The sequence below is a fragment of the Aplosporella prunicola genome (assembly GCF_010093885.1).
Source record: "Aplosporella prunicola CBS 121167 unplaced genomic scaffold K452scaffold_15, whole genome shotgun sequence".
Taxonomy (NCBI): Eukaryota; Fungi; Ascomycota; class Dothideomycetes; order Botryosphaeriales; family Aplosporellaceae; genus Aplosporella; species Aplosporella prunicola.
The window spans coordinates 224,963-239,454 of record NW_022983543.1 but is presented as its reverse complement, the minus strand read 5'-3'; the positions used below and the strand labels follow the sequence as shown (position 1 = coordinate 239,454).

Here is a 14,492-nt window from a genome sequence, read left to right as displayed (position 1 = left end):
CCCCTCGTACCAGCATGAATGCTACCCTTCCATAGCCACCACCTGCCTAGCCAGGCAGCTAATCACCACTCTCTGAACTCCCTCCTCCCTCTCTATCCCATCCTACAAACAGCCACAAAGCAACCGCAACCCCACAATATCCCTTCTCCCGCCCGCTCGCCCATTCCGGCACCGCCAGCATCGTCGTGGCGCGAGTGTCTCAGGTCAGGGCGGGCGTGCGTGTGCAGGGAGAGAGAGAGTAGAGAGAGTGTGTGTATGTGGGGGCGCACGCAACGCCCACTCACAGCACCAGCACCAGCACCTACCTACCACTCTACTAGTGTGTATCTATTTTTGCCATTCAAGCACGCGAGATGGCGTACTAGCTCACTAGCTCGTTCGCTCCCTCCCTCCCTCCCTCTCTCTCTCTCTCTCTCTCTCTCTCGCACTAGCTCGCTCGCAAAGAAAGAGAAAGGGAGCGGCGCGTTTGGGGTAAAGGCCCAGGGGCCTCCCGCATGTTTGAGCTTCGAGCACGCGAGCGAACGTGTGGAGTAAAGTAAGGTGCTAGGTGCGCATCTATGCGGCACAAGACTGTTGTATGTGCGTGGAGCGCTGGGAGCGAATATAGGTCCTATGCGTTTACTATGCGTGGGCACGCAAGCACAGGCGCAAGAGCAAGAGCAAGAGCAAGAGCAAGAGCTAGCGACTGATCGCCTCCTAGGTCAGGTCGCTCGCGAGAGCGAAAGAGAGGGCGAGCGTGAGAGCTACCCACCTATTCATCCTAAGCTACCTAGCGCTAGCTACCTAGCCCTCCTCATCACTCTCGCCTGCTCCGCTCCTCGCGTCGCGTCGCGTCGCCTACCTAACCGCTCGAATCGAGCCACCAGGCCCGCCTTATCCATTCGCTTACTTGCCTCACTCACGCAATGCGGTTCGGCTCGCTCGTCTCGTCTCGCCTCGTTAAGAGCCGTCTCGTTAAAACTTAAGGGGCGGGGGCGAAGGCGTCAGCGCCTTGCTCAGGAACGAACCTTACGAGCGATGCGCGCTCGCGTCCGAACGTAGCAAGCGAGGGCAGCTGCCTGTGCCTGTGACCTGCCCTAGCACCTCGCTACAATATACGCAGTAGAGCAGAGCAGAGCAGCACGCAAGCCACAGAGCGCTGCGCTCGTCTCTCGTGCGCCTTATATCGCGCCCCTCTTATGCCTGTCTGTGTGTCCTGTGTCCTGTGGCCTATACGTGCGCGGCCAGTGCCGTTAGACGAGCGAGCGTGAGCGCTTCGAAACGGCGTTGTTGCTTACTTGTGTGTGTATAGGTATATATATGTGCGTGTGCGTGTGCGTGTGCGTATATATGTATATGTATATGTATACAGGTATATATATATATATAGATACCTAGGTCATAAACTCCTAGTCCTCCGTCGTCGCTACCTAGGTACGTCGTCGACGGTGCTCCCGCCCGGGCAAAGTCGGGGCAAAGGTTAGGGCGGCCCGCATCCGCGGCGCGCGCTCCCGGCGCCGGCGGGACGGGTCGGGTCGGGCCCCGGGACCTACGGGACGGGTGCGCGCGCGGGCGAGTGGATATGATATGCCGTCGTCCCACGTGGCGGCGGAGCCGACAAGCCTTTTTAACTGAAATCGCCTTGTCTTAGTTCTTAGTCTTAGTTCTTGGTCTTGTCTTGTCTTATCTCTGTCTATTCGCTAGGTAGGGTAGGGTAGGTGGGGTAACCGTGGGCTTGTTGTTTCGGGCGCGCGCGCCTCATCCTTCCTCCTCTCCGCTAGCTTCTTCCCTTCTCTGCTGCTGCTGCTGCCGCCGCCACTAACTACCGCGCGCCCTGCCGCCGCCGCTGCCGTCACAGCGGCCCACTCACTCTCTACGGCAGCTCGCCCGAGTACTTGAACTTGTTGAGCGGGGCGCCGCGCACGCCGACGTGCACCTTGAAGACGGAGCCGTGCAGGCGCGTGCTCTCGGGGAACTGGTCGGGCATCTCCTCCTCGGCGCTGGTGATGTACAGGTCCTCGCCCGCGAAGGCGGGGCACGTGGGGCAGCGGGTAGGGACGCGGATCTCGGCCACGACGTCGCCGCGCGGCGACACGCGCACCACCTTGCCTGTGCCGTGCATGGCGCACCACATGTAGCCCTCGGCGTCGAGCGCGTGCCCGTCCGGCACGCCGTGCTCCTCCGACACGCGGAAGAAGGGCCGCTTGTTGCTGAACCCGCCCGTCGCCGCGTCAAAGTCGTACGCCCATACCGTCTTGGTCGGCGAGTCCGCAAAGTACATCGTCTTGTTGTCCGTCGTCCAGCTGATGCCGTTGGGGATCGCCACGCCCTCGAGCATGCGCTGCAGCTTGCCGTCTGGGTCGAGCCGGAAAAGCGTGCCTGGTGTGCGTCAGCGACGAGCTCTGCGACTGACTGCCCGCCAGCCAGAGAGCTAGCTCACCTTCAGCCTCTGGGGCCTTGACCAGCGGGTCGTTCATGGTGCCGACCCAATACCGGCCCTGCGTGTCAATAGCGCCGTCGTTGCCGCGCATGAGCTTCTCCTTGCCGGCCGCGACCTCCTGCTCGTTCCAATACTTCTGGATGTAACGGTATGCGCCCGTCGCACGATTGTAGACGCCGTAACCATGCTTGCCGCCAAAGACAAAGTGCGTGTCGTTGCCCTCAATGTCGCCCGTGGTCCTGCGCGCGCGCATCAGCCCCGCCACTCTACCCTGTCTGCCCCTCTCCCGCCAAGAAGCCCTACCCGATGGAGATGTCGAGGTGCGTCGTCTTGAGCGATTCAGGGCCCTTGTTCAGGTCGACGGTGAATACGTTCTGCTTGATAATGTCGACGAAGCGCAGGGTGTTGGTCTTTTGCTCCCAGTAGGGAGCCTCGCCGAGGCCGCAATCGATCTTGAGCCAGGGCTGCGTGGCAGAGCGGGGTTGTCAGCGCGAATTCTTGTGCAGGAGAGTAGCGGCAGGCAGCTGAGTTGGGGTTACCTCGTCAACGGTGTAGACTTTGATGTCGCTCATAGTAATGACCGGGTAGTTGTAGTAATGGTAGGTTGTGTCTGCAGCATGGAAACGACGGAGCGACGCGGGGCTTCGCGGTCCCGCAGCGGGCACGTCCCCCTCGGTGATATCATGGTGAAGGCATCCCGTCTCTCGGCCCGTCCGCGACGGGCTGGCGGACCGCGTTGCCAGTGCTAGGCAGCTCACGTGACGGCGGTTAAACGCACATTTGTCCATCCATGATCCATCCATTGTCTGCTGCTGCATGCGTCCCATCCCCAGGCCCCGGCTGCATATGTGACAGATCCCACACGCGACGGCGCACGTCTGCATGCATGCAATGCATGCACGCACGCACGCACGCACGCACACGCGCATTGCACGCACGACGAAACGCTCCGCGCGTGCAGTGCCACCACCACCACCACCATCGGGGCCGGGTACCTTGCAGCAGCAAGGCGAATTGAAATCCTGCTGCATGACACGCGAGGCCATCATGCATCTAAGTTCATGTCTGCCTATATTGCTTGCTTACCGAGCCCCCAAGCCCTTTTGCCGCTTCCGTCGGCTCCGTTTCTATACACGCATATCCCGTACATATACATACATATAGCACGCGCCTGTGTGTCTGTGTGTCTGTCTGTGTGTGTGTGTGTGTGTGTGCGCGCGTGTGTGCGAGCAGCCACCCGTCAAGTCCATGTGGCACAGCATGCGCGTCTTCCAAAGCAGGGCGTCGGCGCGCCCGACTGTCAACGCGTTGGTTCCCATTGCTTTTGCCGCGTCCGCCCACGCGCCCCCGTCGCACCTGGGAACTCCGGCCCCGTCTCTCGAGCCAATGGGGTCCGTCTCCGCGGAGCCTAACGGCGCGGCCGGGTGCGCTGCGGCTCCGTCTGCCTCTGTAACGTAACTGGGCCTCTGCCCCGTGGCGCTGAGACAGGCGCAGCTCCTCCTGTGCGAGGCTCATGGCTGCTGTACCACCCGACCGGCCTGGGTCGCTGTGCTTTCTCGGGGCGCGGGTGCGCGACGGTCCGGCTGCGCGCCGCTTCCCACCCACATGGCGGGGGCTGACTTTAGTTGCCGCGTTGCCTGTTTCTACCTTTATTGGGATGCGTTTGCCCATGCCGCTAGGTAACTATGTCCTCGCCAATGTCCTCGTTTTTCTCCATCCGTTTCCGATACCCGATGCTTCAGAAGCATGGTAAGCGAGCATGCAGTTTCAAGTTGCTTTCTTGGGGCTTTGCCATGCTGTGCGATATTACCACGCCCTCTACTTTCATCGTCATACGAGAAGGGGGCTCGCCTATTCCATTGCATGCTGCCTGCGCTCACTGTGCCGTCCTTGGTACTGGCGGCTGACTGCCGCCCGGTCGAGCTATGGATTGACGGTGGTGGTGGCAAGCATCACTATCGACCGGGAAAGAAGATTTGGATCATTCTCAAGTGTGAAACAGAAGCCGCAGGCCCCCACCGCACGCCTAGCGCCTGCTTTCTATCCCTTCCTGAAATGCCCTAGCTCGCTGACAACATGCTTTAGGGGCGTAGCTGGTTACGCACCGAGTATGTATGTACGGAAGCGTCTTGCAAAAGAAATGGCCCCTCTGTTTCACTTACCCCCGGTCTTCTATTGACCGACTTTTCTATCGAGCACCTTCCCAAAGGAGCGCGTGTCTGGAGTACGCTAATTTGCAACCTATAGTACGACCAACGCTAAGGGGGGCTTAAATAAACAACGAGAGAACATGGAATGAAACCAGCCAATAGAAGCACGGACTATATTATGACGTCTCTACTATAGTTTCAGGACTCATTGGACAGTCAGTGGTTTGGACGCAGAGTGTAGTTGGTAGAAGGAACTGGTAGTGATGCATCGTCCTTAGTGACTCTGCTTCCTCACTGTTCGGCAGTTAAATCTCTCCGTTTGAACAAGAAATGACAAACACCTATTTCTTACCTGTACTAGCAAGCCGAGCACCGTGAGTGATAGAGAGCCAAAACGTCCTGATTTATCTTGTCGACAATCTCACCATACAGCGGCACCCGCATGCGTCAAAGGTTGCAACAGATACTCTTTTGTCGAGGGGATGAACGTATTTATCTACATGACCGTGCAGTTCTGGTGTGTGAGATCTGTACAACAAACAGCTGGGTCAGCAATTTAAACTACGCGTGAACGAAAGGAAAAGGAATACGGTACATCTAACGGCATTCTTGACCCGCGAGCTGCCGGTAGGTTTCATAGATGCTTGAGTGGACATGGTCGTTAAGGTGGTCGTTAAGATGGTCGTGAGTTGGTCGTGAGTTGGTTTGGTTCTGAGCTTAAAAGAGCCACGGAACTGATGCAAGATATCGACACTATATACCCAACACTTAACGTAGAAATAGCAGCAGAGGCTTGAAGTGGCGTTTTGAGTGTGAGTAGTTTCACAATGGACAAACGAGCTGTTGTTCTAGCGCTGAGGGCTTTCATGCAGCATTCCGTACAGACAAAGAAAAAGCTTGGATAAAGCGTCGTGAGGTGGACTAGCTGCGGCTTCCCGTCGGCAACGCTCAGACTTTTCGATCCTGATGTTGCATCTTTAAACATCTTATTGGTTAACACGTTCACGGTACATGATGACCCCATCATGGAACCGCTAAGCAGTCCAATATGGTCGCGGTAGACGCGGCCATGCGCAGTGTTTGACTGGCAAAGGCCTGTTATCAACAAAGAGCTCTGTGTGAAGTTCTTTGACACTGTGCCTATAGATGCACACCATGTGCGCCTCGTGGTCCTCATGCTTTGTTCCGATCATCCGCTGCCTTTGTTGACGAACCAGAGACATTGATGTCTGGTGAATGGCATTATCACCGCATGACGTGTACTCTCCCGAAAACCCTTTTCTTGTAGACGAACGCCAAAACCTGGGCTCAGAGAATCAGGTCATTTGCAGGGCAACCTTGGGTAGGCAAACGGCGGAGAGCAGATCCAATCGCATATATCACCAGCTGAAGAGTACCCAGTGATCGTGCTCAGCAACATTTCTCCACCACAGCTCACAATAGACCTCCAGGTCCCTTTCGAGCGGCGCCGCAAAAATCGCCTACCGGCAGCAACTTCGGTAGCGATGTTGCGCTCGCGAATCGAGCAAAACATTCCCCTCCCCGACACGCCCGAAGACTTCCTCACGCGCGGCGTCTACGCTCTGGCCATAGACCGGCTCCCCGCCGACAGCCACGAATGCCCCATCTGTCTGATCGGCTACAACGAACCGCAAGACAACCGACCCGCCGGCGAGGGCGCGGTGCTGATCCGCCGATGCGGCCACGCCATCGGGTGGGAGTGTCTGAAGCGCCAGGTCGCCATGGGCGCGGATCCGCGCCGCTGCCCCATGTGCCGCGACAGCCTGTACGCGCTGCCTGAGCGACGGACTGCGCCCGCCTCTTGGGCCCCGGATGCCCCACCGCGCCCTCCTGTGCGCGCCTCCTCGACCGTGCTGCAGCGCACCCGCGCCCGCGACTCCGAGCCTGCTTCCCTCTCTATCCGCGACTACGTGTTTAATATCCCTGAGCAGGCTGTCTTTTCTTTTATCCGTCTCGAATATGACGACGGAACCTCGCCCGTCTACTACAGAGTCACCGGCTATATGATGCCTGACGGCAGCGGCGTGGCGTCGCTTCGCGACAACGACAATACGGCGCTCCAATATCCCCCGGGGACTTTTTCGGCGCCGAATGCTGGTGCGACGCAGACTAACGGGGATTATCTGATCATAACTCATGAGCAAGTCGCCGAGGCCGCTGCCCGAGGCAATGGGGCTTGGGACGCCGACTTGAATTTGGACTTTCTGATGGAGCCTGGTCCCGTGCTGTGCATTTGGGAGAGCGAGGACCGGTACATCAGTCCTCTTCTCATCGGCCGCAACCCAAATTTTCGTACCGCTATCAATGCTCCCGAGACAAACATTGCCATCACCTTGATGGATCGGCTTTTTGAGTCTCGCCGCGTGAGACAGTATCTGGAGTGGAGGATGAAGGGATCAGAACTCCGGAATCTTTTGATGGGTGCAGCCACACAGGTGGAAACACAGTTCAATGGCTTGCCGGAGCACGTTTGGATGTACTTGGAAGCTGTGGTGGAGATCCTTGTGAACTGGTTAGCCTTCACCAACGGTTCTAGGTGATCAAACGTGGATATGCTCACGTATTATGGACGGCTCCTCACGAAAATCGGGGAAGTTGAAGAGGAAGGACGCCTATAAAAAAAAGGTTAATGAAGGCAGAAAGAGTAGAGATGAGTGGAAGACGAGCGGTTGAACCAGGGCCCAATCCAAAAGTTGTAATGCAATTTTGATTCTGATACGAGCATCGATGTTAGGTCCCCTCTTGGCCTAAATTGCAGCTCGACTCCTTTTGCAATCAAAAACCTAGAGACTAAATCACGATAGTTGAATGGATATTTTTCCAAGTAGGGCCACGCACCTTTTAAAGACATAATGATTGGATTGTTTAATAGGTTCCTTTGCTTGGGGAATAACCAGTGTTATGGCCGGATTAAATCCTGGCCGACAGCCCTTTATGTATTTTTATTCGATTGTGGGGTTTCGTTGTCGAAGTGACAGGACTCGTCGACCTGGTCGTGAACTATATCTTGTTTTCCAGCAAAGTAGCATGGACCTGTGCTTGATAACGAGACAATATAGGAGGATACAGAAACGTGCTTCCAAGGGAAAGAGATTGCCTACCTGAGACGTCCTGGACGGTATGTTGTGGCGCGATTAACGCTCCTCATCGTCAAGAGCTTCACTGTTCAGCGAGATGAGGATGGAAATAGGCAGTCCCTATGAAGTAATCCTTGTCTAGCTACTTACCTGAGTCCTGGATATGAGTGAGAAGATCTTAACAGGGTTTTGTGCCCACTCCGTTCAGACGTCGTTGTTCCGTTAGGTGGTGAATTTCGTTGGCAGCGACGAATACTATTTCAATCAATCGATCAAGAGAACAGGAGAATGCTGTTCCGCTTGATGAACATGTTTTCTTCGCTTTTTTGGGAAATATAGAATCCATTTTGACGGACAAGGTGCTTTTGGGTATTTTTTAAGTTCGTGGTAGCTTCTATAAGGCGGCAACTGGTTACCTCTGCTGCTTTCAGGTCTACTTCCACGATGCGATCCGAAGGAATTTGGTGTGGAGTGACGGCAATAGCAAGGTTCTGAGATCGTGTCGATTGTGCCTTATACCAGGGGCGGTACGACCTCTACAGCCGTGAGATTTTAGGCCTTCTTTGGACGCAGGGCATACGTGCGGACCGGGTATAGGCTTTTAGGGAACCCCCTTTGCAACTCAGTAGCAGCAATGTCCAACCCCGCCTCCTCGAAGAGCTTCCGGAACTTCTCGTCCGTCCTGGTAACGCTGCTGTCCTCATCGTCGAAGATGTCTTCTCCTTGAATGCTCGTGCTCTGGTTTTCCTTGACCACAATCCAGCCGCCCTCTGCCAAGTACTCGTGACATCTCTTGAAGTATTCGACGAGCTGCAAGTCTGTGAGGTGCCCCACACACCATTGGTTCCATATTAAATCGTACTTGTACGGTGCAGTTGATACCCAATTTTCCAGGCCGGTGACTTTGATGTCCCCAATACGGCCAGCTTCAGCCAGCTCCTTGAAACCCTCCGTCTCTTTCAGCTGCTCGGTGAACTTCCCCACAGGCTCAACAATATCGACCTGTTGTGCCACTTTGAGCAGAAAGCCGAAGGTAATGCGTCCGATGCCTGCTCCACAGTCGAGTGCGTGGGGGAGGAGGCCCGTATTCGCATCCCCGCGCGCCCGGCGCAGCTTGGCGAGAAAATTGGACGATCCCTGAAGATCTATGCGGGAGATTTGGGGGAAGCCTCCCAACATGCCGTTGACGGTGGGCGGCACCGAATTCCAGTAGTCGATGGCGGCTGCATGGTCGATGGCGGCATCCGGAGCGTCTGCCATGGTGTCGCCTAGGATGTCGAAGGCGGATTTGTGCTCCAATTGCATCCACGTGAGGCGGGGTTGCGGTTGTGGGAGTTTGATAATGACAAAGCACGTCTGTCGAATTTGATCACGGGTGGAGCTCAGGTCGGCGAGCGGAAGCAAGGGCCCCGTCATGATGCGCAGCACCTATACCCGGAACGGCAATTATACCCGCCCGTGCAACCAATAACCCCCAACCGTCGTCAACGGCGGGGCACATCAGAGGTGGGGAGGGGTGTCGTGCCTTGGGGAACCGCATCCCGGTTTATAATCTCAACCTATCTGCACCGGCTACTGCCCCTCTTTCCCGATGCTTTTATTCAGGTCTTTTGCGCGCTCTCTGCCCTCTTTTCCACAGCACAAACCTGCTCCATTCATCCTCCGTTCCTTACTCTTCTGTCCGCGAAGAAACTTCAGCGCCATGTCCGACCTCACTGTTGACCTCACGGCCCCCAATGGGGTCAAGTATGCGCAGCCCATTGGCTTGTTCATCAACAACGAATGGGTCAAGTCTGCAAAGGGCGAGAAGCTCGTTAGCATAAACCCTACGTATGTTAATCTTTCTTGCTCCGTTCGATTTGTTTCTAACCTGCCAAGTGACGAGAGCGAGATTGTGTCAGTGTATGCCGCAGATGAGGAAGACGTCGACAGCGCTGTCAAGGCGGCACGCAAAGCCTTTAAAGACCCTTCATGGCGGGACATTTCAAGCACTGAGCGTGGTGATCTCCTGTTCAAGCTGGTGGCCCTTTGCGAAGAGCACAAGGAAGTTCTTGCAACCATTGAGACTTGGGATAACGGTCAGCGCAATCTTTTCTCTTCATCTATCTCAGCAGCATCTCCTAACCCTAGAAACAGGAAAGCCATACCAAGTTGCGCTCAACGAGGACCTGGCGGAAGTCACGGGGACGCTGAAGTACTTCGCTGGTTATGCGGACAAGATCCATGGACAGGTCATTGACACTACATCCGCAAAACTTGCCTACACAATCCGCGAGCCCATTGGCGTTTGTGGTCAAATCATTCCGTAAGTGCCCCATGACTAATTCCTAAGTTCCTAACTGACAATTGCTAGTTGGAACTATCCCCTGGCGATGGCAGCTTGGAAGCTCGGTCCAGCACTCGCCGCTGGCAACACTGTTGTCATTAAGGCTGCTGAGCAGACGCCGCTCTCCATTCTCTACTTCGCTAACCTGATAAAGAAGGCTGGCTTCCCTCCTGGTATGAATGCAGACAGACCACATGCTCAAAACATTTACTGACAACATGTCAGGTGTTGTCAATATCCTCAACGGCTACGGCCGTAAAGCCGGAGCTGCCATTGCCTCGCACATGGATATCGATAAGATCGCCTTCACTGGCAGCACGCCCACGGGTAGAGAGATTATGAAGATGGCGGCTGGTAACTTGAAGAACATTACTCTTGAGACGGGCGGCAAGTCCCCTCTGCTCGTATTCGACGACGCCGATTTGGACCAAGCCGTCAAGTGGGCACATGTTGGTATCATGTCCAACATGGGACAGATCTGCTCTGCTACCTCCCGTGTTCTGGTTCAGGAAGGTGTCTATGACAAGTTCATCTCCATGTTCAAGGAGTTTTGCAAGACCACCAGCAAGGTCGGCAACCCCTTCGAGGATGACACTTTCCAGGGTCCTCAGGTCACCAAGGCTCAGTACGAGCGCGTGCTTTCGTACATTGAGTCAGGCAAGTCTGAAGGCGCAACTTTGGCAGCTGGCGGTGAGCCACACAAGAACGTCAACGGCAAGGGTTTCTTCATCGCCCCAACCATCTTCACGGATGTCAAGGATGACATGAAGATTTTCCGCGAAGAGATCTTCGGTCCTTTCGTCGTCATCAGTTCATTCAAGACAGAAGAAGAGGCCATTGACCGCGCAAACGATACCACCTACGGCCTCGGCAGTGCTCTTTTCACACAAGACATTACCCGAGGCCACAGGGTGGCAAGGAAAATCGAGGCCGGCATGGTTTGGATCAACTCTAGCAATGATAGTGACTTCAGGGTATGTGAGCCTGCTTTGATTGACATTTCCTCGTTTGCTAACATGACCGGCAACAGATTCCGTTTGGAGGTGTCAAGCAAAGCGGCATCGGCAGAGAATTGGGCGAAGCTGGACTTGAGGCCTACACAAACAAAAAGGCGGTGCACGTCAACCTTGGGACTAAGCTGTAAGAAATTGACGAGCTCTCTTTTGTTTGCACTGTACGATACCGTCACATTTCCTGGGGTAGCTGAAGGGTATCTTGGTCAATGCCGGCGTAGGTATTCGTAGTAGTCCAGGAGGCGATAATACGAAGCCGGTATAGGAAGGTGAGGGATTCTTCTAACGTGGTACGTGTGCGATTGGCAGTGGAGCTAGCTCATATCCGCGGGACCGCGGAAAACTCTTCTCCAGAGTGGTAGGAATTGATTCAGCCGCATGTTATCCCTGTCCCAGCAGCCCTATGTCGAGAAAAACCCGGGCCTGGAGCACCCATGATGCCTGAAAAACAGCAGGGGTGGGAGCAGTCTCCAGCCCGACGAAGGGAGTGCAAAGGCAGTGGTGGCCAAGCTTTGTGCCAAGAGCAGCGTGCGCGGCCAGATGACCCACGGGCATATGTGGCGGTGCAGAGAGGAGCTGGCGGGCACTGCAAAAGCAGTCATGCGTGAATTGGACGAGGGGGAAAAGGCACCTCTAGACCGTGGGATGGATCTGCTCGTACGTGCGACAAAGGCCGTGCCGCGGGCTGGGAAAATGTCAAAGCTCGGCCCCGGCCTCCGCCAAGCTCGACATCACTGTCCTAGTGCCTGCCCGCTCGTCACTGCCTCAACTCACTCAACCCCAGCACACGCACCCGCCGGGAGCCAAATCATCCTGATCTGCTGCAACGCCTCGCTTCGCCCGTCTACTCATGTCCGCTCGCGACGGCCCCTAACACTCTCCGCCCCGCACGCTTCTCGATCTGGCTCGACGACGGCTCAATCGTCCCTCTTCGCCCGACCCGCCTCCAACCCTCACCACCGGTTCTTGCCCTGTGCACACGATCTGCACACTTTCGGTCGAGGGCTGCTTCCTCTCCTTCCTCTCGCGACTCTATCGGCCTCCATAATATCCACCCATCCCTCCCATCGCTCATCCCACCCCGCGATCTGTCGTCGTCCCGCGCATCATGGGCAACGCGCCGTCCAAGAAGGGTGACGGCACCGGCCCCTCGCTCGATCGCGAGGGTTACGCCTCGTTCTCCAGGTCCGACACCAAGGACTCATCAAGGTCCTTGAGGAACTCGATCCGCAACAAGATCCCCGGCACCAGCTCCAGGACCGACAGCCCGCGAGCTTCCATATCCGCCATCAGCGGCGAGAGCTCCACGAGCCTCAACAATATGGACAAGCTGGAGAAGACCGAGTCAGCATCTGCCAAGTCGGCCGTCAACAGCGCTGCCGCTGCCCAGAAGCGAAATTCCATCGCGTCGCAATCCACCCCCGCCTCGCCGGCGGGAGAGAATGGTCCAAACGACCTAACGTCAGACAGCCCGCAGCCACCACCGTCTCCCACTCAGTCAGCCACCGTCGGCCACGGTCATGAATCCGTCGATCAAGCTCAACGAACCGGTGAGGTAGATCATGTCTCAGATGTACCGCCGACCGGCGTGCCGCCGCCTTCGGCCATGCAGAAACCCAAGGAGTCGATTTTGGTCAAGAACGACCAGCCAATACCCAGAGCGGAGGAGGTCCATCCGGAAACCGGATCCCCAACAATGGAGCTGAGTGCGCCGAAGGCCATCGATCTCGATGACATGATTTCGCGGTTGCTGGACGCTGGATACTCGGCAAAGGTCACAAAGACCGTCTGTCTTAAAAACGCCGAGATTTTTGCCATCTGTCAAGCTGCACGTGAAGTCTTCCTCTCACAACCAGCCTTGCTGGAACTCTCAGCGCCGGTCAAGATCGTCGGTGATGTGCACGGGCAATACACAGACCTTATCAGAATGTTCGAGATGTGCGGATTTCCACCGAGCTCGAACTACCTGTTCCTGGGTGATTACGTTGACCGAGGAAAGCAGAGTTTGGAAACCATTCTACTGCTCCTTTGTTACAAGCTCAAGTTTCCCGAGAACTTCTTCCTTCTCCGCGGCAACCATGAATGCGCTAATGTCACGCGTGTCTACGGTTTCTATGATGAGTGCAAGCGCAGGTGTAATGTCAAGGTGTGGAAGGCGTTCGTTGACACGTTCAACACTCTGCCCATTGCAGCCATTGTAGCCGGGAAGATCTTCTGTGTCCACGGAGGCCTATCTCCCAGTCTCTCCCACATGGACGACATTCGCCAGATTGCCAGACCCACCGATGTTCCCGACTACGGGCTGCTGAACGATTTGCTTTGGAGTGACCCAGCGGACATGGATAACGATTGGGAAGCAAACGAGAGAGGTGTAAGCTACTGCTTTGGCAAAAAGGTCATTATGGAATTCTTGCATCGGCACGATTTTGATCTCGTTTGTCGAGCGCACATGGTTGTTGAAGACGGATACGAGTTCTTCAATGACCGCATTCTGGTCACTGTCTTTTCCGCGCCGAACGTAAGTCAAATACAGAAATTGCATCTTTTTCGGTGGCTTGTACTAACCCGATTTCAGTACTGCGGCGAATTTGATAACTGGGGAGCGGTCATGTCGGTGTCCTCGGAGCTACTGTGCAGTTTTGAGCTGCTGAAGCCCTTGGATTCCAGTGCGCTGAAGAGCCACATCAAGAAGGGCAGGAACAAGAGGCAGAGCATGCTGAACAGTCCGGTAAGTTTTGTGTTGCCTCGATATTGTAACAAAACCCAAGCAGATACATCTAACACTAGCTTGCAGCCCGCGAACCAATATCCGCAATCCTACTGAGATGGATCCTCGGAATTCTCACACAATCGCCACGCGTTGGCATTTATGTACAAGGACGAGCGACAGTCCCACGTATAATGGCTCTATGGAGATACGCTTCCCTGCTGGTATTGCGAGGGTTATACGTTTTCTGAAGACTTAGGTCTCACCACCAAGTTCTACGTCTCGCTTAGTATACGACGGACCGGCCGGCGATGTACGAGTTGGGTAGAAGGTGGAAGAAAGACGAAGGCACGACGGCGCGGGGTCTTACTGCGATTTTCTTTGTTTTCGAGTCGACACAGTGCTTCACCCCCTTGGCGGCGCGGGGGCGTCTATTATTATTCTTGGCTTTTCTTCGAAGCGGTGGTGTGGCGCAGGAATGGGCGTGCTTACGATAATTGCGAGCGCGACACGGGCTTCTCCGATGCGATGGTAGTTTATAAGAGCCTTGCGACGTTTGCTTGAATCCTAACTCCCGAAGTAAGAATGGTATAAATCGTTGAGGCGAAGTGAGCTGAGCATTGGCCGAGTGGAGAGGTCGCGGAGCCGTGCCATACCCGATTGGGTTAATCGGATTTTCACACAGCCGAAGCGCACGAAACCACCAAATTCACAGAGCGACCTCCAACCGACGAGACGACGCGACCAGCCAGCAACAGATTCAAGTACGTCCACCCGCC

At 55.6% G+C, this 14,492-nt stretch overlaps 5 protein-coding genes across 5 annotated transcripts; 3 read left to right on the top strand and 2 right to left on the bottom strand.

Annotated features, from left to right (window-relative positions):
* Positions 1 to 1,852: 1,852 nt before the first annotated feature.
* Positions 1,853 to 2,991, bottom strand: K452DRAFT_327208 (uncharacterized protein; the record flags this gene model as incomplete). The annotated part of the gene is made up of 4 exons (XM_033544899.1): positions 1,853 to 2,358; positions 2,420 to 2,658; positions 2,723 to 2,883; positions 2,959 to 2,991. 4 exons carry the CDS (start codon positions 2,989 to 2,991, stop codon positions 1,853 to 1,855), a joined length of 939 nt encoding a protein of 312 aa, XP_033396601.1.
* A 2,974-nt stretch (positions 2,992 to 5,965) lies between these two features.
* K452DRAFT_42314 (uncharacterized protein) lies at positions 5,966 to 7,283 on the top strand. The gene has a single exon (XM_033546647.1). The coding sequence runs from the start codon at positions 6,075 to 6,077 to the stop codon at positions 7,128 to 7,130; it is 1,056 nt and encodes a 351-aa protein (XP_033396600.1). The 5' UTR covers positions 5,966 to 6,074; the 3' UTR covers positions 7,131 to 7,283.
* A 444-nt stretch (positions 7,284 to 7,727) lies between these two features.
* On the bottom strand, positions 7,728 to 9,022 carry K452DRAFT_42328 (uncharacterized protein). Its single transcript, XM_033546648.1, has 2 exons — positions 8,256 to 9,022; positions 7,728 to 8,203 (listed from the first exon to the last, which is right to left on the bottom strand). The coding sequence occupies exons 1-2, from the start codon at positions 8,970 to 8,972 to the stop codon at positions 7,940 to 7,942; spliced, it is 981 nt and encodes a 326-aa protein (XP_033396599.1). The 5' UTR covers positions 8,973 to 9,022; the 3' UTR covers positions 7,728 to 7,939.
* Positions 9,023 to 9,369: 347 nt separating this feature from the next.
* On the top strand, positions 9,370 to 11,137 carry K452DRAFT_327206 (uncharacterized protein; the record flags this gene model as incomplete). The annotated part of the gene is made up of 6 exons (XM_033544898.1): positions 9,370 to 9,497; positions 9,546 to 9,745; positions 9,804 to 9,972; positions 10,021 to 10,166; positions 10,219 to 10,967; positions 11,024 to 11,137. The coding sequence occupies 6 exons, from the start codon at positions 9,370 to 9,372 to the stop codon at positions 11,135 to 11,137; spliced, it is 1,506 nt and encodes a 501-aa protein (XP_033396598.1).
* A 655-nt stretch (positions 11,138 to 11,792) lies between these two features.
* Positions 11,793 to 14,318, top strand: K452DRAFT_251664 (uncharacterized protein). The gene is made up of 3 exons (XM_033538225.1): positions 11,793 to 13,524; positions 13,582 to 13,734; positions 13,801 to 14,318. The coding sequence occupies exons 1-3, from the start codon at positions 12,115 to 12,117 to the stop codon at positions 13,828 to 13,830; spliced, it is 1,593 nt and encodes a 530-aa protein (XP_033396597.1). The 5' UTR covers positions 11,793 to 12,114; the 3' UTR covers positions 13,831 to 14,318.
* The last annotated feature ends 174 nt before the right edge of the window (positions 14,319 to 14,492 follow it).